The following is a 24,135-nucleotide window of genomic DNA, read 5'->3' as shown; positions in this document are numbered from 1 at the left end:
GAGGATAACACTTGCTGCCATGCTTGTAGGACATAGCGGGCTTTTCAGCAATGCAAAGATACTGTTAATCTAAGGATAAAAGCATTGCTTTCATGAGTCATTTGCTCAGAGTAAGCTCCTGGAAATCATTAGGCCTTGTTATGTGAACTAGATTGGCTGAACGGCATCCTCTCATTTGTATCTGTTCTTATGTTCTTACAGTATATGCCAATGAAAAAGAACAACCAATGTTACACCCAGTCTATCTTTATGATTTGTGTTTCCAAACCTTTATAATTATTAGCAGTCAATTTTTCCCCCTAAATATTTAATGTATACATACCCAGCCTACCTTAAATACTGTATACATGCCCTCCAGCTGAAAACTTTACTTTAAAATGAGAATACCCTATGCTGCTATTAAACATAGACAACAACCGTCCCAAAGAAACAGTGTATTATATAAGTTATCTGCTTTGGTGCGAGGCTGTGTAAAGACATGGTCTAATTGAAGAATTAGTCAATAATTACAATTAAATAATATGATAACTGTCTCTACTCTCTCTGCACCTGATGTTTGCAATTGTTTGAACAGTACTGTGTAGGTTTTCATTCGATGAAAACCCAGGCTGTTACTCCATAAAATGAAAAAGGATTATTAGCTGAATTTCACACTCAAAGCATCTCAATGCTAGCAGACTTCTAAGGAGCTTTTTAAAGATGTGTCTGAACTGAGAACACAGAACAAAGTTCAACAGATGATGAAGGGGGAGGACCTTGAAGGTAGTAAATTACAACCACTTCTGCGTGTCCGGTGGACAAGCACCACCTGCTCCCTCTCTCATGGTATGCACTTAAGTAACTTGGACACATGAAAAGACCGAAGCATTGCACATGAAAGTGACTTTCATTTTCCCCATTCTAACAAGGTGACACAAGAACGAGGCAGGTGCTGAGCACCTGTTTCCTGTTTCAGTGGCTGGTTATCAGCTTTCATATTAAACCAAGCACACTCTCTGCACAAACATAATGAACACATGAACATTAAAGGGAGCTGGACCTGCAAGGTGCAGGATTGACAGGCAGTTTACATCACAAGAAAGCCTGGGAAAAATGCCTTTGTAGTATCCCCGAACCACACATCACACTACCTCAATATCGGTGCCCTACTGTTCTCAGACTAGAGCCTGCCAGCCTTTGAATAGACACATTCAACCCATGAGCTGTTGCTGTTAGTAGTTACTTTACAACTCAATTAATCTTCAGTGAAGGGCATCTGAGTGGTTCCATGGGACTTTGTAAATGTAACCTTCCTGGAATTCCATCTGATTTTAGAAAAGATGTTTTATCCAGTGAAAAAAGCCTTTTCTCATTAGATGGACAGGGTGTCTCTGTACTGCAAATCATCCTGCTGCATTGCTTTCCTAAAACATACACTTTGTGCCCTGTGTCCTGCAGAGATTACTGATGAACACTTCTCTATTGCTGTTGTGCAGCCTACCACACTGTCACGGACAGGGAGCCCAGAACACTTTAAGGACTGTCACTCCAATGAATCATCTGCTGTACTTGTCTGTGCTTGTTCTCCCTGATTCCCCTTCCCTTATTGTGTGTCTGCGATGGTGTGGGTGCTGGTGAGCATCACCACTGCAGCATGCAGGAAGAATGTGAGCCCATGGCCGATGGGCAAGTACAAGTCACACAGGTGACAGTGGATGTGAATGGAGGGACCCCTGTTGGGCTGATGGACAGTTAATGAAGCCCCTTCTTTCCTGGGGTCATGCCCCTGGTAGGGGGGATAAATAGTGGATGCTCCTGCCACCTGGGGGTTCAGATGTTGTAGGGTATGAGTAGGTTTTGTTTTTGTTTCTTTGCTGTGTGTGACCTTTTGCATTAAACTAAGATGGCACACCTCATATTAACTTAGGTTAATATGAGGCCTGTATATTAACTTAGGTTTGTGCCAATTGGCAGTTTGTCTGTATAACTCAATGAAACAACAGGTTCTGTTACTGTTCATGGTAGTAATAAATATTTTTTGAAAAAAAAAAACCTGTATTATTTTATTTAAAATCTGTTAAGTGAAGCAGATTATTTTTAAAATAAAAACCATTCTGCTATGTTATCATTAACATTATTTTTAACAAACACTTCCAGACCCCAGAAGAGCGACTGTGGGTTGTTGATTGCGGGTAATAACGAACTGGAGACCCATGAATGCTGACAGTGCTGGATCAAACATACCAGAAAACTGAAAGGTGGAATTTAGAGACCCACATCACAGATTGAAGACAATGAAGACACTCTCCAAAGTTAGGCCACAGACACACTAAAACATTTACAGTAGCAGAAACCCATGAACCCACAGAACACTAGTAACCACAGAAACCTTCTCTCTTAAGGATTTCCAATTCTTTACAGACTAATAGGCTACTGCCAAAAAAAACAACAAAGAATTTTCATTAGTTAAGGGTCTAGAAATCAATGTATTTAAATAGAAGGTGCAGCAAGAGGGATGGCAAACAAAATAAAAACATGTGGAGCAGTGGTTAAGGTTCTAGACTCATAACAGGATAGTTGTGAGTCAAATTCCAGTTGGGACACTACTGTTATAAACCAGGAGCAAGGTACAGTACCTCACTCTTTCAGAAAATTTCCCAGCTGTAGAAAAGGGTGCTTATGTAAGTTGCTCTGAATAAAACATCATCCAAACATTTAGAAAATTTACTAAATGCTGAAAGGATTTAAATGAAAGTGGTGGAGATATATTATTGTACAATAATTGTGCTAATGAATACACAACTTTCTAGTATTAAATGTAAGTTGCTGTGAAATTAAATATATTCACAGAATAAGGTGAATTGAAACTAAAGGGGAGCAAATCACATATTTTAAAATATGTATTGACAAAAACAAAAGGACTAATGTAGTGCCAAGAAAAGGTTTATTAATCCTCTAGGTGGGTCCGTATTGTCATTCTGCATCTTTTTTATTTTTTAAAAGGTAATTAAATCTTCATGAAAGTCTTAATAAAATAATTCAGGTGGGTAGCTGCATCAGCATGCGTAGGCTGCAAAGGAACAAGTAATAGGTTTATTCCATGCTGAAAAAAAGAAGAAAGAAAACACAACGTTTTGGCCGTGGAGCCTTCTTCAGGTGTATGAGGAAGGCCTGAAGAAGAACACCTGAAGAAGGCTTCACGTTCGAAACGTTGTGTTTTCTTTCTTCTTTTTTTCAGCATGGAATAAACCTATTACTTGTTCCTTAATAAAATAATACCTGAAATAAAGAAAATGAAATTCAAGATAACCCGGATAAATTTATAAAACAAAAACAAAGATATACAGTACTTGGCTTAAGAACACCATCAAATAAATCTAAATATCCTCATGTAAATAAGTTTGAAATCTCCTAGCTGCAGTAACTGAAGGCACCTTCTCTGCTTGCATGTTGAGGATCATTATCCTGCTGCCTGATCCAGTTTTGGCTCAGCTTCAGCTGATGAATGGATGGCCTGACATTCTCTGCCAGAATCTGTGGATACAATACTGAATTTTATGGTTTCATGCATGATGGCAATTTGTCCAGGTCCTGAGGCAGCAAAACAGTCCCAAACCATAATACTCCCACCACCATGCTTGATGGTCGGGATGAGGTTTTTCTGTTGGAAGGCTGTGTTTTGTTTTTGGCACACAAAATGTTTTTCATCATGCCCTTAAGTTCAACTTTTGACTCATCTGTCCTTTTGACTCCTCTTTCCCTTTTAGCCATTTCAGAGAAGACCTGTTTCGGGTAAACAAGGGTATCGTCACAATTTGGTCACAATATGTGACTTATATAATTAAATTAGGGGTTCACAAACATTTTCTCTGAACTGTACATGATCAGAGTTTCAGGTCACCACATACTGTATACCACCATATATACACCACAGTTACCAATTTCTTTGATTTCTGGAGTCTTTCAATGGAGATTCTGTTGGCTGTCATCATGAACACCTGATAATGAGGGAAAATATGCACAGAATATCAATTTTTAAGAAAAGTGTAGTTTTAATAATAACCTTTTGCATTTTTAAAATTCTACTCATGCATAAGGATCCCAAAACATTTCACATACAGGAAAAATCCCTAGTAATCCATTACTGAAGTACAGCACCCACTTGGGTGATATACTTGGGTGACAGCCCTTATGTACCAGCAGCCCGGCTACAAAGTATCACTGCAGAGAAGTTAGAAATTATTTCAGTGACTGAGGTGAAATTTCGGGAGCCCATATCGTACTAAATTAATAATGTACTGCAATGTAGCCAGAACACCAGGGTTAAAAAACATACTCTTGTGAACAGTACCAGTGAATCATTAACAGCCAATAATATCTTGGCTTAATGCCTCAACATAAGGAAGACTTCTCTTTCAGTACAGAGGCCGCTGCCACCATACTGGAGCGCCACCTACTGGTCTACCAACACCAGTAACAGCAACTTGGTTTTCTTTAGAAACCTTACATCTCAGTACTGACAAAGTCCAGGCCTTCCTGGCTTCTGAATTCTGATGGGATCAGGCTGCTAAGTGGAAATATATTTTCCAGATTCTTTCTGTGCTACATACAGTACAGTACTGCATTACTGTTGAGCTCATCTAAATTTGTGATGCACTGCATATTGACTGGGCGCCTCCCTCACATTACAAAATACAATGTCTAAAATGAATTGCTCTCATGTTTCCTATACCCTTGTTTTCATTTTGATTTCTCTTTCTTTTTACAAAGGCTTTTTGTTTTGGGATCTGTATTGGAATGTTTAGCATTTACATTATTTTTTCATGGCTATTTGTGTTGATAAATGTATGCAGAATCACTTTATTATTTTAACACTTTATTTTCCTTGTCCAGCATTGTCACTACAGTACAAGAAACACCTTATAACTGCTGTAAATAACATGATAATGACTTAATAGTGGTTTCCATCTATGTGCTTTGAGAAATTAATTATTTGAATATCTACAGGCCATGGTTTTTTCTACAGTGGTGGCTGCTCATATAGTTGTCCTAAACTGCACATTCAGTTCCTAAAGGTAGCTGGGACACGAAGTCAAAGTGCCCTCATAGGTGCCTTCTACATGACAGTTCCATTACAGTACAGTTGATTTCACTTTTGCCTGTGGAAAGTTTCCGGCTTACAGTCATTTAATTATTTTCTGACAACTGTGAAAATAAGTAGCCCTGTCATTGGGATAAATCAGATCAACCTACAGTATATGATCTCTATAACCAGAATGTTCTAGTGAAGGCTAACTGCATTATGGAGTGCGTGGCACCCCCCCTCCACTGTGAATCTGCATGACTCCCAGCTGGGCGACACCTCTGTGCCCCAGGGTTCAAAGGAAATAGACTTAGGAAATCATTCATCCCCTCTGCAATTGTACTCTTAAATAACTCATTTCCTGAGATATTGTTTGTTCTGAACTCTCTGTTGGTCGTGGTTATTTGTGTTGCATTTTGTGTCAGACTCTATGATTTTCCTCTAGGGGATAATAAAGCTTGAACTGAATTAACATAATCAATCTGTTAGATCAATGTGCTTTACAGATTCTATCGATGCCCATGAAGACGATCTTCACAATACACAACTGCATAAAGGAATAACACTGGTTTGGAAGAGACAGGATGTGTGATAATAGTATTCATATTGGTAGCTGCAAAGTTTCTGCTACTCTGCAGCAGGCACTTTACATGCTTATATTCAAGCTAATGGTAGGCACCTCAGTTTCTGATCAGCTACGTAGGGATTCCTGATTTGAAAGCACCATGTGATCAACACGACACGTGGCTATCGAATCATACTGTAAAAGAACTTTTTACAAATAATGTCACACATTTTATACACTAAACATAACAATATCCCTTCCAATGTTCATCCTAAACGATCTGAGATTTTCGACGTGCAGTAAATGCGATTAATTCAAGGTTATTTACTGTATGTACAGTAAACTGTCCTGTGAGATTTTGGTTACCATTTTTGGTGGAGAGAAAGAAATTGTCTTGTGCCAAAAACTGCACCTGGCCAGCTACTTGAATTACGTACCACATCAGACTTGTAACAGTACATTAATTCTAGGTCACACGTGAAACTAATCACATGAAAGACAGGCATACAGGTGTACTTGATACCTAAATGTAACACCATTCTACAAAGTGAGAACATTCATTATGTCACTAACACAATGGATTACTAAGTCGTTCAATGGCTCTGGGGCTCTAACTAATCGAAACAGTGCCTTGCAATCATTCACTGCCAGCACTAGACCATCAAAAACATTACAATCAGCTTAAAAGTCAACAGTCATAAAATACATTTTACTGCAGCTCCATTGTTTAATAATCACAGCAGTGTAGCGTCCTGGCTTGCGTACAGTAATGACTTAACAGCCTCTTTCCTGACCTTGGATCCAGTCTTTCTTATTGTATTGAAATGGGGTATTATCTGTATTCAGAAATATGCTTTCTATTACATTAAGCAAAAAGAGATGTGAAAAGGGGGGAAATGAAAAACATTTTATTCTGACCACAGAAAAAAAGCCATTTACTAGGTTTCTGATAAATCAAGTCTCTGAGGCAAAGGAGTAGATGGAGTTCAAAGAGTCTATTTTTTAACAGTATTTGGGGTGGTTTATGGTCTGAAGAACATTGCTGCATTAGCCAGAATACTTGAGTGTGATAGTAATGTGGAAAGGGAAAATGTCTGTAAAAGCACCACTGTGATAACTGAAGATTTATTTTCAGGGTGTGAATGTGGATCACAGTGGTGCTCGTGTCATGAAACTCTTACACAACTGGGTACCGCCATTTACCACAGTGATAACTCCCACCCAGTGAGCTGTTTCTCTGCAGGCTGCTTTGTGTCTTCATGCAGTCCACAGTAATAACAGAGAAATGTATATAGGGCAGTAAGTGATGAGCCACTGAATGAATGCACTACAACATATCTCAACCGTGTGGACACCTCACTATATATTTACTGTATTTTACATATACCATTAGACCAATACCCCACTGTCACTATACTATGGCTAGTTAACTAGTACATTGGTACCCATGACACTGTATTATTAAGTAGAACAAAACAAAATATTTAACAAAATTGTAATGTCAGAAACATATCCCTTTCCTTCCGCATTATTTTTTAACACGCCCGAAGGCTGGGCTTGTTTTTTTTCAGATCTTTATTTAATGACATCCAAAGTAAAAATGTATTTATATGAAGACGTGCACTGCAATGGAGCACAGTATAGTAAAATCATAGTAAGTCTTTGAGTAAACCATGATACCAGCAACACATAGGAGAACTGTAAAGAATTACAGTGAAAAAGTATGAAGATAACTTTTGAAAATGATGTAATTAAATAAGAAACTATGCTTAAATAACTGAGCAGTGGAAATGTAGCATAAATACACCTCTGACTTTTTCCTAAATAAGGATAAATCCTTTATTAAGTGAGATAAAGAAGTTAAGAACAAATTCTCATCTACAATGATCCGACTGAGTGGCGTCCAATATTGTTGCACAAAAGACAAAGAAGAGAAAGACAGGCGAAGAGCAATCCATGAAGAATACAGAACATGACAGGACCTGGCAGAGTTAATAAATATCAGGCACAAAAGACTTGATCACACAACTCAGAGTGCCTTCGGATACACATTCGGATTGTTCCAGTCACTGGCGGAAAACTGAGGCAGCACCTGCTTTTGGGTTTGATAAATAAGCTACATCCTTAATTGGTGGGTATTACAGAGAACAGAAGTAAGTCATTAAGGTGGGAAGTGCTATTCTTTTAACCACAAATGCTTTATATCACAAACTGTTTTCAAAAACACATTGCTCATCACCCAATGGCTTACGTTAAAATGCAATGACTCCATGAAAGCAAAACCTGAGCGTAATTAGCATCACATACTGTTGTAATTTACTACTCCAACAGTGATCCACAGGTTACCCTATATGATGTATGTAGGAAGTATAAGCCGAGACTATAAAAGATACAATGGTTGAAAAGAAGTGTTTCAATCCCCTTACTTTGACAGTGAAATCTGCCCTCAGTGGTCCCGTCATTCTCAAGATCTCTTTGTCCGGAAACTTCTGAAAATCCACGGTTGTATTCTCAATATGGTAAGGGCCAGACGTGCTTAGATTATTATCTCCTTTCAAGCCTTGAAGGGTTTTTGTCTCTAAATCTAAACAAGAAATGATAAATGTAACACAAACAGATAAGCAAACATAGCAAAGTATTCATTTTTCACAAGTCATGGCATCACAAGAAGGTTCAGTCTTTTTATATATGTTCACTAATGTTCAATTATTAAAAATATATTTTACTTCCTTCTTGAATAAATTAATTTGGAATACACTTTATGCTAATACTGCATTTTGTTGAAGGAAGGCAGTAACATACATTTTGTTGCAGTTTAATATATGATGCAGTTTAATTAGTTAGAGCTCACTGCAGAGAGAGAATTGTATGTGCATAAAATATTACTAATTGATTAAATGATTGGTTTCAAACTACAGAGTTTAGGGAGCTTACAACAAATCATACAGATTAAAACCGCTAAACATTACACTAAATAGCTGTCATTGTTGTTTCATTTGATGCACATTTCACATGGTGTTTAGTTGTTTATATATTTAGAATGTGAAATCAATAATACATTTTGAATTGCTCAAAAAAATACAAGACGTTCAAGTTTGAGAAATAAAAAAACAGGTCTGTGATTTGCAATTGTGAGTCAAATCGTTGATTTAGCCTGGGCCAAAGTCTCAGTTTTGTTTGGAGAATAACATATTTGGCAGAACATATAACCCGCAGCTCATGGTGGAACAGATCAGAGTGTAATACTTTCTAACAGTCCTACTTAAGCTGTGGTCCTTTACGGCTGTTCCATTGAAGAATTCCATGGCTGTCACTATACAAATAATCAACAAGTAAGTTTTAATAGATGGCTGTGGGAGTACCCAGTGCGACAGGACAGAAAACTACCACAGATCACCTAATCCCAGAACTGTTGAATAAGTGGAGATGCCGAGGTCCACTGGCTCTCTCACTAGTTTTACAAATCCCTTCTGTCAGGTAGGTTTGAGGTCCAAGGCTCTTCTTGTTGGAATCCAAGCAGTTATTTCATAAAAATGCACAGTGAGACCAAATCTAGCCTCTGTGTTTTGTCTGGGCAAGGGAGGGAAAGTCAGTTGAGGTCAAAGCTGTCATAATTTCACTACAGATCATGCTTAGGAAGGTTCTCAGTGATCTCAGGTTACAATGACTCGGGTACAACTTGCCTCTCTGTGGTCCAGTAGCTCGTCAGTATTAATCTGATGTGGTTCACCAAAGGAAAGGAGGAACCGGTCCATAATGACCAAAGGCAATTTATGAGGCCTCGGTCTCACTTACATTAGGATTATTGTTCTAAGGTGACAAGCACATTAAGTATTTCCTGTTAAAGAAAATACAACCCCAAAACTGGAAAATAAAAAATCGAATTAAACATACACTAAATTTAAAGTAAATTATTCATGTGTATACTAGTGTTGTTTTTAGAAAACTGTCAAGCTATTTTGAAATTTAACAGTTCTACTTATTAACCACGCAGAATATTCTTTTTATGATTTAAACATTTATAATACGCAAATCTTATTTCAGGACATTTCTCTTCTAATATAAAACTGTTTACTTAACTAAACAGTTTACTGAAATGTATCTCAGAGGATCATTGTCTAGATATATCCTTAACGTATAGGTATTTTTCAAACCACAACTGATTTCACGAAAGAAAACTTTTTAACTTATCAGTCCAGATGTTTACTATTTTAAAGTCCTCTTTAAGAAAAATGGTAAAATATTTAATGAGCGCTGTGTCCTTAAATTACAGCAGTACCTCAGAATGGATCCTTTTACTGGCATCATAGAAAAACTTGGTGAAAACATTTGTTCTCGATTTTACCCAAAAGTATGTTTCCTGCCAAATCCTTTTACATCATGACACTGGTCATGCAAGCCATTAGCTAGGAAATGATTCTACTGGGTAATGTAAAAAAAAATGTTAAACCTCATAGATCTACATTTAATAAGCATAGCATATTTTGGCTGTTATTACATTGAAGAAATCAACTGGTTATTAAAATGGCTCGAGTATGCATTTTAAGGAAACAATTGTATTTTGAATTATTATTATTAATTATCTTAGTAACTATTATTTATTACATTTTTGGGTTATCAGACTAGATACATGGATTTCCTTTTTTCAGGAAAGATTTGTAAGATGAGTCACTTTTAACACAGCATAATACTGCTGCAGATATCCCACAGTGCTGTGCAAAATATGAGTTATTGTCAGCTTATAGTACTAAAGTGTATTGGACATGCAGTTATGCACATGTGAATAGCCTACTGTAGATGTCTCAATTTGATTGGAAGATACTGAATTTCCATTGTATGGCAGTCAGCTTGTGATTGAATAGCTTGAATCATTTTAGTCCTTACTGATTAATCCAAAAGAGCTTTATGTCCCAGGCCATAAGTTGTGAGTGAACTGGGGACAACTGGAACTCTCAAGAAACAGATGCAAGTGTGGATCTCAAGGAGAGTTTTGTACAGTATATCCTCTTGTTTTAAATCACCAAATTTTCTCCATTGAGGCCTTAAAGAGAAATTTTAGTTGTCCGTGTTATGAGTACCTCTCTCTTGGAACCATCTTTTGCACTTCTTGGCATACACCTTACTTTATTTTATTAATTTACCTCTATTTACAATATGACTAGTCCTTTTCCATACAGCGTTTAATGCAGCATGTGGAAGAAGTTTTTATTTGTTTGTCAAAGTGGTCATCCATTTTACAATTTTGGTCCTACAGTAGATGGCACTTTCCACTTTTGATCTCTGCCTGTCATTCAACACTCAGGTCATCCACTTACACTACAGAATAACAAGCAAGTCATGCTCATATGACATGAAGGGGGAAAGAAGATATAAAGAGGAGACACCTAAAGTTTGATCTCAACCGGTGAAGCGTCACCTTTTAAGCAACACCGCGTGTGACTCTATGTAGCACAAAGCAAAATGTTCCACCCATTGCACCTATAGGCAAGGCTTAAACATATAACCAATTAAACTTGACGGAAAAAAAACATGGCCAACAGAATCAGCAGAGTTGTATTTTTCTGGTCCAAAACACCCTTTGACCTACCAAGACTTACACAAGTGATCAGTGCCTTTCAAGACCAGTCGAACATGTCGACTTCCGTAGGGAATGACAATGACTGTATCCTCCGCTGCGACCAAGAAGACAGAGAAAAGACACAGGCTTAACTATTACAGTAGACACTGGGCTCTGTACATAATGCAGAAAGCTATTCTGATTCACAATATATAATATATACAGTAATACATAATATTTATGTGATATATATATACTGTACGGAGACTTAATAAATTGAGAATACTGATTGAAAATATTATAGAATAGTTTAATAATAAGGAAAAGAAGAAGATCATTTTGCTGTCTTGGATTATTATCATATAGTACCATACAAGTGGAGTATATTTCTCTCCTTCTGCTCTTTTGTTCTACAGTTGGACAAACTATCAGCAATTTGCAGTATTTTGTTGTGTTTCACAACTTACTTTTGCTTGTGGAGAGCTGTGATTTGTAGTGCCCTCGGACTAATCTGCAGGAAGACCCATCTCCATTGCACACTCCACAGTTGTCTTCTTTAGCAGTGCTTCCTAATTCGTGGTCACAGCCAACAATCTGCCAGGAGACCAAAAAATGTAGGCATCCGGCCATCTATAAATCTATCCTTAACATACTGAGATCTGTAATAAACACTCCGCAATAAATGTCAATAAAATATTTCTTTGAGGGGTGTTTTACTTTGTGCTTTACAGTGCCTTGAAACCCATTAAGGAATATTTCTTATATTATCTTAATTAAGTGCAGGAGTGTGTTCCACATTGTTGTACTGTAGCTATCCATCAGTGGAACAAGTAATAGGTTTATTACTTGCTCACGCCCGAAGAAGGCTCCACAGCTGAAACGTTGTGTTTCCTTTCTTCTCTTTTCAGCACTGAATAAACCTATTACTTGTTCCTTTGCAGCCTACGCATGCTGACGCAGCTACTTACTTGAACTACAGGTATCGATCAATTTTCATGACCATGTCTCTCTTTCCTTTTCCTGATGGATTTCCAAACAAATGTTTTGCTTCCCTGTGTTGTTATTTTAGATTTCATTGTTTTAAAAAGAAAAATCATGTAGCATAGTTAAGAGTTCAGTGAGAATATTTAACGCCATAACTCACTGTTTTTTTATCAGACACCAGCGAGCAAATATAGGACTTAACTAGACTTCGTTCACCCAGAAAAGAGTTCATATTGAGCATTCAAATTAGGGTAAAATGACTCACTTTAAACAATGGTTACATATCATATTTCATTAAACAAAATGGAATGCCATTGGAAAAAAGGGTGAATACTTTTGGAAGTCATTTGGATATGAAATGTATTTTCTGTTCTCTGACATGTTAATTAACTGTAGTTCAGTTAAACAGATTTCAATTAAAAAGAAACTGTCCCTTTCCAAACATATGTTTGTGCTACACTAGAATGCTTTTTTGTTCCTTTTTCCTTCACTGGAGTCATGTAACTGTAGTTTCTAGACACTGGGCATGAGTAATGAGGGTTAAGGCAAGAAGGAGGAAGCTGAGACTCTGTACCTGACATGTGCCACTAATGCACATATCCAGCGACTCCGTGTAGCACCTCGTCCCGTCCAGGACTTTGGGTGCCAGTTCCACCACCAGGGAAGTTCCTTTTGCTTTGCACTTGAGGGCACAGGGGTTCTCAGGGTCATTGTAGACAGGAAGCCACTCGTAGTACTGACCCTGGTACCTGACATCCACATGGGCCGAACATTGCTGGGCCCGAAAGTCTCCTGCCTCTGGGGGACATTCCTGAGGCCGAACAAGGAACAGCAGGAAAGACCAGAGTCAGGTCACCACATGGACAGAGGTTTAGGTGCATTCCATTTACATCTGTCCGTGTAAAACCCAATTGATTAAAATGGAAAAAAAAATCATACTATGACTAAACAGTACAGTTTAAAGTTAATTTGAGCAGGATCAGTACTGTTCATTCATACTGTCAGAAGATGATCAAAGTACTATAATATTCACTGCCCCTGAGGTCTTCATCTGGATTACTTTCAATACGAAAATGCCTGACAAGTAGAGAGAATTCAGTGTGCATGCCTAATATTCAAGGTGTACTGGAAATACAGATACAAAATTCAAAAGTAGAACAAACTCAGTTCTATTGAAAGAATAGCCTGTCAGCAGTGGATCTGAATATTCACCCAAAGCAGTACACTCTCCATGAGGGAGACATTTAAACCACTATTGGTCCATTCGTGCTGCTACTTCTCAATTATATTTAATGTTTGACAAAGAAAAGTGGAAGATATGAAGTATAGTACAGAATGTTGCAGAGACAATATGGAAGATATGAAGACACTGATGAAGAAATAAATATTATTTAAGTGTTCAGCAGGAGTCTACGTGTACTTTACAAACTGTAGGGTTTCTCTTCTCTAGCTCTTGGCTGAGTTCAATTTGATTATTGAGCATGTTAAATCTGTGACAACAATCCTCTTAGGTTAGGTATGTTTATAAGTACTGAACAGAAACAATCTGCAGTTACAATGTAGTAGCCCCCATTGTCACATGTGACTGTATCCTAGGAGTATTAACGTCTCTTGTTTAGCCACACCCTGGCCAGATGCTGACCAGACTTAAACCAGTGCTGACAGCTAGGAAAAAGTAACTAATTATTGGAAAAAAGGGGAACGCTATTGTAATCGATCCCTGGTGACACTTTAAAGAATCAGATTTTTACTATTTCATGCCAAAAAACACATCTTTGTTGTGTTAAAACTGACACTCTGAAACTACAGAGTATTGTTCCTCTGTATTCGTTAGATTGGTTAAATGGCTTCCATTCGGATAAATTGCAAGCTTAGAAATTCTGCCGGGAGACACGAGCACATGAAAGGCATTTTTTCATTCCAACATATCTAATGCTTTCTGAACCAGACAAGAATTCTCTTGACATGATTGCACCAATAAACTCGGTTTTGTGATCAAACTGATTATACCAATAAACTTAGAGTAATGATACATTACCTACCTTGGCCGGAACAAACACATGACTAAGTGAGCATTGAGCAATACTTTTGTGATGACATAAAGGCTAATGAGGCTGTGGTTCACGAAATCATTAAGTAAATAATGAAATCATATGGAAGTAATGCATATAGGTAATTGCTACTGTTATTTTCAGAACTGAACTACAGGATCTTCTGCCCATCTCATGCTGTGTGTCACTTTAAGCAAACCCATGGTCTCATGTAACTTTTAATTGCCATGTGTTTGGGTTATATTTTGCAGAGAAGGTAATTGAAATGACTTTTCAACAGCATTTCCATGTTAGCAAGCAGACTGAACCTGTCACTTTTATGTGAGTTGAAAGTAATTTCTTGGAGGTCAGATGCTCACTGTCTATCGAAGTTACTTGGTTTCTATTGCTTTTCTGTTGCAGTTTAACTCTTTTGAAATAAAGTGAAACTGGTAAAACAACACATAATGATAAAAAATGACAAAATATTTACAAATACAGTATCTAAAAATAAATCCAATCCACCATCCAAATCCGATATACAGTACCATCTATGAAACATTTACCTACCACGTTGCTGCATGTCCTGTATCTTATATTCTGTCCTTCACAACTCCTGAAGCAAAAGGAAAAGAGGACATAGGTTAATTTATTTAAATTAACTTTGATAAAGTAAGAGTTTAAAAACAGGCAGGGGAAGAAGGGCTCTGGGATACAGTTTCTAGCAGTCAAACCCTCCTACTGTAGGTACTATAGATCACTCCAAGAAAAAGAAAAGCAATTAGAGCAGAATAGAGATAGAACTTATTGCCAACTTAAACTGCTTTTGAAAAAACAATTTAAAAGCAAGCAGTAGTCATTATGATGCATGGGATATATAAATATTAATTACCTCTAAGAACATTCCCATTTTATATCTATAGTTTATGATGTTACTACTGTACCTTTATGTGATGCTCTGTATTAATCTACATTCAATATCATCGGCCAGGTGTTTGAACTTCCAGTGTTGAATGTTATTGATTTAATTAAATTTCCTTTTCAGCATTTGCAGTTTCTACTAATATTCCTATTTTGGTATCATCTGAAAACTTCAGTGATTTGTTAACTGTATCAGAATGATTAATATAGTTTTGGAAGTGTAGAGGTCCTAATACAGACCCCTTTGGTACTCCACAGCTTAATTTGAATGTTCTCACTGTACTCTCAGTTTTCTATGTGAACAGATGAATTACTTGCTGGAAAAGGTAAAAGAAAAAGTCTCAGCTGTGGAGCTGTCATCAGAAGGAGTGAACACACATATAAGGCATAGGAGTGGGGTGTGGAGAAATGAATAACAGAAATGTGAGAGTGTCTCGAGGCAAGGTGAAGGATGGGTATAAAGAGATGGGTGAATTCCAGGGTAATGTGGAAGCAGCAAACTGTAAATGAATGGAGAGATTGAAACTTTATTTCACTATTTATTGTTGTGGGAATGACTTAACCAAGTTTTAGAAAAAAATGGTTTCTGACATCTTTCAAGTACATGATTCCATGAAATGCAATGTAATCAAGTAATGAGGTGTAATCAGGGTTGGGAGAGGTAATATGGTGGACCGTTGTTTTGTACAGATCGTTTATCTCAAATGCTCTGGCATGTTCCCCAAAATCAACTGGTCCATCTTATGCATTTCTGCCAATGTATTGCATTTCCTGAAAGTAATACAATAAATAAGATGGCTGGATTGCCCTCTCTGTGTTCTTGAAATGAGTGGCTTCTGAGGCAGCAACAGTTGCCTGGCATGGATGGTAGTTGTGGGGAGCTAAGAGAATTCTGGACAAGAAGGCTGTGTAGATTAGGTGGTCAGCAGTGTGAGATGATTGGTGGGTCTAGAATAAGGTTCTACTTAAAGGATCATTCTGTAAAATGGAAAAGTGTCAGTGGCCTCAGGAATAAAAAAAAAGATGTGAAGGCAGAAGAGGAGGACAAGTGGAATGCACTTCTGGGCACAGGTGTGGAGTTGATGTTCCAATAGTTATTTTTGTCTCTGGAAGGGCTCTATCCATACTGTAGAAAAGATATCAACTGTTAGTGAAAATGACCGCATGCTGAGGGTTTTGTCTTGGACGTCTCATTGCTGCATAAACAAGGAAGTCTGAGGAACTTATGAGTTTGTATGTTCGGGGTGGAAGGAACTGTAAAGGAGATGGCAGATCGCAGTCCCGGGAACTTGAAAGATGAGACTTCGGTGCAGGGAAGGAAGATCGGTAGAAGGTAATTTTAAGAGATGTATGCAAGTTGAAATTGTATTGCTGATTGCAAGAGGAGTTGGAAAAACCAGTTTTTTTCAGCATTAAATTGTTCTTATAGCTGGGGGATGCTGCCAGTACAGGAAGAGAAGAGGCGAGTTTACGTTCACGTGACTCAGTCGCAGCCTCTTACCCATGACAGCAGTGCTAACGTGGTGGTAGAAACAATGATCAAAAATGCAATCAGAGTGAGAACCAATTTCTCTAGTTGGGAAATAGTATACTGTAGGTCTTCTGTTGAAAGCATTGACATTAGACAGTTGCAAGCAGATGTAATTGAGCACTCAATGGTGTATGATTAATCTATATGAAGAACAATGTAGAATTGAGATGCCTGTGTGGATTCAACAATATTCATTATGAAGTGAATACTGATGCAGCATGTCAGGGATATTAAGGATATTTTTAAATGGCAGGATTTAAACTGGGATCTTCATTCAGAGGTTTGTGGTGAGGTATTTACAGATTTAGTTACCAGGTACTGCTGTGGATGACAGATCTATTTAGAAAGACAGTTTTAAGAAGAGACTTGACAGTGGCTATTGGATTTTTTAAAAAAGTAATCTAACCGCTCTGATAAGCAAAATATCTCAGGTTGTAACTTTAATCTGGTAAAAGTCCTCAATGTAAGAAAATTCTATACAAAATATAACTTCTATAGGGGTGAAGAATGGTATACAATAACTCCTCATTAAGTTTGAAACTAAAATCAATCGTTTACTTAAATGCACTTGATATGGCAACTGCATTGTAGAACATAGAAATATATAAATACTAATTTTTATTACTGGTATTGCCATGCTAAAACTGGTTAAGAGATTCTGGAATTTTGCACTACCGAAATTCTGCTTTACCTCTAAGAAAACCCCAGTAGTACTGTATTTATTATAGCATGTAAGAATAAATGTGAAAAGACTCAATGGCATCCCATATCATGGCAAATTTTGCTTTCTTGGTAATAAAAAAAACTGAATTATTCTTAAAGTAATTCAGATTTATCTCTTTTTGGACTAAGAATGTTAGGTTGAATGGGGAAGGTGATCAGGAATTCTTGTGACATCATGTGTTTGCAAAAGGTGTCCAGAATTCCCAAGCTTACATGCAACTTCTGAACAGTTACCAACATACACAGCTACAGTAACATAGGCATGTACCTTCTGCTGTTTGATAAGGGTTTTGGCAGAAAGTTCACTACAGCAATCAGTCACTTTTCAGAAAAGATACATAACACATATTGCATATGTTCCTGTTCCATAAGGGCAAGGAATATAATTGCAGGAAACTGATTTACATACACCATGACAAATTACCATTACAAATGCAATTTAATAATAGTCAAATATTCATTAGTTGCAAGTTAAATACTGTATAGTTGCAATTCAAAAGGAATGGAAGAGCTTTTTAAAGATCAAAAACCATGACAACTATGATAACTCTACCAATTTCTCCTTATGTAGAGGAAGACTGGATTGCATTCAATGCTATCACTTTAGAAATTTCAGTTTGAGATTTCATTAATCATTTTCCTAAAATATGCAAGAAAACAATTCAGAATTATTATTTGGACTGTCAGCATTTATCAGAAGGGAATGATTACTTTGATTCTGTACATAGTAAGGTAATCGAAACCTCATGTAAGAATATAAGAACAATTTGCACAACATACAAACTTTTGTACAAATTTAAATAAATTGTTTAATGATATATTCTTTCTATCCCCGCCCTTCCTCAACATTCAGCTGAGAATTATGGCTACAAGCTACAACTGTCAGAGTTGTACAGGAGGGAGGAAGATAAGGACTTTTCCTCTAAACATGCACTCAGACCCATTCACTATTTTACACACCAGAAGTCCCACAGTGGTTTATATCTGAGTCAGCTGGAGTTTCTTTGCCTGCTGAGTCTGCAGGAAGTCTTAAAAACCCATTTTTCAATGACTCAACAGGTTCTAAAGCATCAATGATAAAAATGTGAATTTCAGAACTTTTTATGGAAATTTGTACTTATAGGAAGCATCTATCTGAATATTAGAAACTCTGGTTAATATCTGGGGAGTGAGTCTTTCTATTATTAGAAAGCTAATACACCTGAATTGTCTACCTGTCTAAAACAGAATTATGCATTTTCCTTTAATAAAGGGCACACACAACTCTCCTATACTGGTATTGTATATTTTTCACATACGTTTGTAGTATCAGTACAGGAGTAACTTTGATTACGATTTCGATTTTGAGTGCAGGGGACTTTCATCTTAGACAAAAGCTAATCTAAAGCTTTTAACTAAGTTGCAAATTTTCTTTTGATACCTCACCATGCACCCTAAAATACACAATCTTACAAAAGAGAAGAAAAAATGAGTGGATACCTCTAACTCAAGAATGACACAAGTTCTACTGTACATCAGTGTTACTAATTGACAGTATTATAGAACAGATTTAAACACACAGTAGAATCTCTGACAAATGACTTGCTTACCCAAGGTCCAAGATTTTTACTGGTGTATCTTATGCCTGGAGTCTACAGTTTGAACATTATCAGATTACAAAGGAAAGGTATTTTTCGAATGCATGGTTACATTAGACGCTTTACCAAACCCACATCATGGCAATAAGGACTTCATTGCATGTCTTCGTTTCTCACAAAGAGACCAGAGTTAGAGCAAATCACAGCAATATTTTTACATTTCTGTTCTTCTCAACAAAGCCCAAAAGCTGACAATGATGAATCCATTACAGCTCCTAAAGCTCTACGTCTACCACTGGGTGCTTTCCAAATATATGCCTCACATTTTATAACTTGCTGTACATGTCCAAATCCAGCCTCCTCCAGTTCAGTGCCAAATGTGCCACATATTGTTCTTCTCAGCTTTCTCTGCAGTTCTGACCACCAACTCCATTGCTGTAATGTATTTACACTTACTGCAGATTTTCTGGAAAATTATTGGTTTCCTCAATAGCATCACAATGTGGCTGTCTGCTTTTTTTAATAAAGCACTGGTGCTGGCATGTGAAGTGTGGGGTGGTTGGCAATTATGCACGCATATTAAAGAATATTTTTGAATATTCAGTCACACATGGGGCTCCGTTATGCAGTTTTAGAGGGTTTTGATCTGCCACACATTGACTGCAAGTGATCATGATTCCCACCCTGAGTGATTTTGCTCTTGGATCCCTTTCTTTAAGAACACCAAAGCTAACCAACACAAGAAATCTTAACTTGGCTGTATTTTAATATGAAAGGGACTTCTTTTGCATTGCCCATAATTCATAAACATTTTAATACTGAATAAGTAAGGCTTGAGTATTTATTTTCATGTAAAGCACGTTTAAGGTTAAAGGGGTTAAGAATCTTAAATACTTCAACAAGTGAAATTACAAAATGATGTACATGTATGCACATTTTTTTAACTTAATAATTTATTAAAAACCTGAATGCTCAAACTGAAGACTTCTAAAGGAAAGATATGTCACAGTAAATCTCAGCACAAACTGAAGGGAAAAAAATTAAATGTGTGGACTGCATAAGCATTCAGAACTGTGAGCTCAGTATTTGATGGAAGCCCCTTTGGCAGCAATTACAGCTGCATGTCTTTTGGGCAAGTCTCACTTTCGTCCTCTTACTTTTGGATCTAAGAAGCTAAGTCCATGTTGGTTATCTAGCCATAGATATGTACAGTAGATAGAGCAGATATTCAAATTTCATGAATATGTTTTGATGAATGAATATTCACTTTAATGTTTTTGCGTCTTTCTTGTACTATCTCATCACAAATACTATGGAATGTGGAACTTGCTTTAAAGGGAAAATAATAATAATAATAATAATAATAATAATAATAATAATAATAATAATAATAATACATGGCCTGTAATTTCACAATACTGTACTCCAAATTTTGCCACACAGTAGCAATATCACTTAGGTTCTTTTTTGCAAACCCCATGTGAGATGTGAAATTCTTTATCCAGTAGCATAGAGGGCTCCTTTGTGCAGTGACAGGGAATCTGTTCACTCACTGACATTTTCTCTCATCTCAAATACACTGAACTCTGTATTTCTTTCAAAGACCCTGATCAGTTTCTTTCTTGGCCGCCTGCTCATTTAGGAGGGACAGCCTTATCTAGGCAGTGTCTGGGTGGTATGAGACACATTCTTCTTTTTAATGACTGACATGATAGTTCTCAAAGAGATTTTCAGTGTTTTTGATTTTCTTCTATCTGTCTCCTGATCTATGCTTTGTACTTTATCTCAGAGTAGTTTTGAAACTTCCTCGGTCTTAATGGATGAATCCTTGCTTGAGATTATGAAGCCTTTACAGAGACAGGTGCATCTGTGAAATCATGGGAACCACTATTATTGCACAAACAGAGGTCACTCAATCAATTGTGTGGCTCATCATGGAGCTTCTGTGCATCTAAATTAATATAATTTGGCAGAATAAAGCATCTGCAATTAAAACTGTAGTCACTTCTCTCTAGTCACTTATTTCTTTTTGTTTTTGCTTTGAATATGTGGAGTAGCTTGTGTACATAAATATTAATTGCTAATTCAAACTGTAATGACTGCAGCAAAATGTAAAAAACTGTGCAGAGGCCTGAATATATTTGTAAGGCACTTTACATGGATATTTTACTCTGTAATAATATTTTTCAACAGAGAGATCTATTATAGAACATTTAGCAAAATAACCAAAGTGCAGAGACACATTGGAAGCTGAATTACTGTACATAGGGATAATTAATTGAAACCTACAATAAAAGTGACACATCTGTATGACATCTTGGATTGGAAAATTATTTTGTTTTTAAAAGTAGGCAGGAAAACATGTTTACTTGCTAATGGATGAATTAATTGTGATGTTGACTGATCAATATCATCTGTCAGTGGTATAATTAAGAATAAGGCCAAACATCCGTCAGTTCAATCAAGACATGAACTTTACCGGAATCAGCTTTTTCATAATTAATGAGTTCTTGGGTGTTTAATGATCAAACTGACTAGACTCATGACGCAGGGTTTTTATAGTAGATGCTCTTAAAAACCAAGTTACATTTCTGCAAAATTCATTACATTAGCAGAATTCTATTCAAAATCATTCATTCTTTCCCAGCGGGGTAATTTCAGCAGCAAAGGGTGCAACATACAGCACAAGATAGAAATAAAGACAAAACAGAACATAAAAAACACCTCTAAGAAAAAAATATTCATACTATCACAGCAAACAGACCATTGAAAGTAAAAGTGTGTAGAATTTAGGAAGGTATTAGCACATGCACATTTGTGTGTGGGTGGGGATCTGTGCAACACACATCGTGTTGATAAGACGTCCTCAATTAATTACATATTCAAAAGTTCCATTTTCGCGAAGGCAAAGGACACGGAACGAGCAGCAATAAAAAGGAAAGAGAAAAAAACTAAACAAAATAAATCAATTTGCGCTCTCAAGCCAACGGGTCGCCACATCGAGCAGCGCCCCCGCCCACATTTACCGATAATTATACAGACAGTATCATTACGCTGGCTGAATGCATTCCTACAGATCGCAGGTGTTGCGTGTGACCAAATTAGGTTACATTAGGTTACATGACCTCTGGCATTTATTTATGCACAGAATCCTCAAGATGTGTTAGCCTATGTGTAAAGTGTCAAAAGAATACATCTGCATCAAGTTTGCTGAAGAAGTTCCTGTAACAGATTTTTTCGTCCGAATTTTTTCAGATAGCACCTAAGAAGATGTTTTTCATTAGCAAAAGAACGAGGCATCTAATTCATCCACCTGCAAAATCCCCTGAAATACTTTACATTATAATGCATTTCATTAGATCAATGGACATTTTATTTCACAAACAAAAGTGTTATAGATCAGGACATACAGACCACAGAACATATGAAGTAACTTAGTCTTGTGCTTTAAACCACACACAAGAAAAAATACCCTATAGTATACTATATCAGTCTGTTCACATCTCAGAATCACATAGAGAACATGGCATTGCCATTTTAGATTTTCTAAAATTTCTAATTTAATCCACAGTGACAATCTTATGAGATTAAAGAGTAATTGATAAACGTTCTTTGCTACAATGTTACTGATTAATACTACATCAGTTACTTACAGTACATTATTGACATTGTTTTGCACTTACAAGGTGCAGCCAGAACTAGTTTTGTTGTATGACAACAGATTTCTCCATTGACCATTCACGGGTCTTTAACAATCTCATAAAATGCATTTTGAGCACTTCTATTGCACCCCAAGGGAGCTGATTTCATTTTAAGATTTACTTTCACTATTAGGGATATGTCGGATCAAATTTGGCAGGATATAAACTACAAGGGAATGCCCCCCTTCAATGCTTGTTCTTAATGGAAACCATTCTGAGAAAATCTGTGGGGCTAAAAACACAGCTGAACTCTTTTCCACAATAAGAAAGAACTCAGTGCTTCACAGGGTGCTAAATTCTGAAGATGAACGTTTTTATTTTTCTCGTAATATCTGTTACTACTGAACCTCTGGTACCTATGAACAATTGTAACTTGTTCAATGTCCGACACATGTTACAACTTAAAATGCATTTACCTTTATTTTAGGATCAAACCTCATTTCCAAACCATTTTCAAACCGTTTTAACCAACTCAGTGCCGTGAGGGAGCTGGGGCCTATTTCAGCAGGCAATGGGCACAAAGCAGGATGTCAGACCATGGCAGGGCAAACACAGACACAGACATTCGCACCTGGGACAATTTTTCCAGAAGCCAATTAACCTACCAGTATGTTTTTGGATGGTGAGAGAAAACTGGAGCACCCAGGGGAATATCCATGTGAACAGGGAGAAAACATTCAAACACCACACAGATAACAAGCCAGATCTGGAACTGAACCTCGGGCTCCTGAGTTTCAAAGCAGCAAAGCTGAAGCCACTGAGCTGCCCTGATTCAGGTTTCAGGAATACAAACTTTCTGATGTCCTGACAATGAAGAATCACATGAATAGAACAAACAGAGAACTGGGAAATACACCTAGTATCTGCCTGTTTGAACGGTTAGAAACACACAAGCGAAGTCAATGATTTACTTGGAGCTGAGGCATCGTCTCAGTGAGTAGGAGGCTCCCCCAGCACAGGTCCGTGAGCAGTCGCTCCAGGGTCCCCAGGCGTCCCACAGCGTGTCCCTGTCCTCCTCCGAACGAGCAGTCCGCGAGCTCTGCAACACAGGGGTCAACGGCCATCACACACCCACACCTGATACTGTACATTATCAACAGACACGTCTGCAGCCACATGCATTCCAGCATGTGCTCAGAGAGCAGTGGGAAAGTACACTAGAATAATAATAAGAATAATAACAATAATTAAATTATTATTATTATTACTAGAATAGAAAAACAAATGAAATGAACACAGCCACATACAGACAAGACCACCTATCCCTGAATACAGTGATGCTTGTTACTGTAATTCAGAACTCTTTGAGACAATGGCTAACTGAATCTAAGTTCAACAGGCTAAAGTTAATCAGCAGAAAAAGTGAATTGTACAGAAAATGGCCTCTTATGGCACTGATTTAAATACTTTAAGTAGGCCAAAACTGGAAATTATAAAGGGAAGTCATTGAAGGGAGAAGAATTTGAACTATATCTTTACACAAA

At 37.2% G+C, this 24,135-nt stretch overlaps 1 protein-coding gene across 3 annotated transcripts in view; it reads right to left on the bottom strand.

Annotated features, from left to right (window-relative positions):
• The window catches only part of LOC102695132 (ADAMTS-like protein 1), a 209,400-nt gene that overhangs the window by 43,701 nt on the left and 141,564 nt on the right, over nucleotides 1-24,135 (bottom strand). For all 3 annotated transcript variants that reach the window (XM_015345114.2, XM_015345115.2, XM_015345116.2), the window contains 6 exons: nucleotides 23,563-23,690; nucleotides 14,769-14,814; nucleotides 12,743-12,979; nucleotides 11,652-11,778; nucleotides 11,225-11,299; nucleotides 8,054-8,211 (listed from right to left, as the gene is read on the bottom strand). In XM_015345114.2, coding sequence (XP_015200600.2) covers nucleotides 8,054-8,211; nucleotides 11,225-11,299; nucleotides 11,652-11,778; nucleotides 12,743-12,979; nucleotides 14,769-14,814; nucleotides 23,563-23,690 — 771 coding nt within the window. The remainder of the gene's footprint in view (nucleotides 1-8,053; nucleotides 8,212-11,224; nucleotides 11,300-11,651; nucleotides 11,779-12,742; nucleotides 12,980-14,768; nucleotides 14,815-23,562; nucleotides 23,691-24,135) is intronic.

The sequence above is a fragment of the Lepisosteus oculatus genome, chromosome 1 (assembly GCF_040954835.1).
Source record: "Lepisosteus oculatus isolate fLepOcu1 chromosome 1, fLepOcu1.hap2, whole genome shotgun sequence".
Taxonomy (NCBI): Eukaryota; Metazoa; Chordata; class Actinopteri; order Semionotiformes; family Lepisosteidae; genus Lepisosteus; species Lepisosteus oculatus.
The sequence above is the reverse complement of the archived record's forward strand: the minus strand, read 5'-3'. Positions and strand labels throughout refer to the sequence as shown.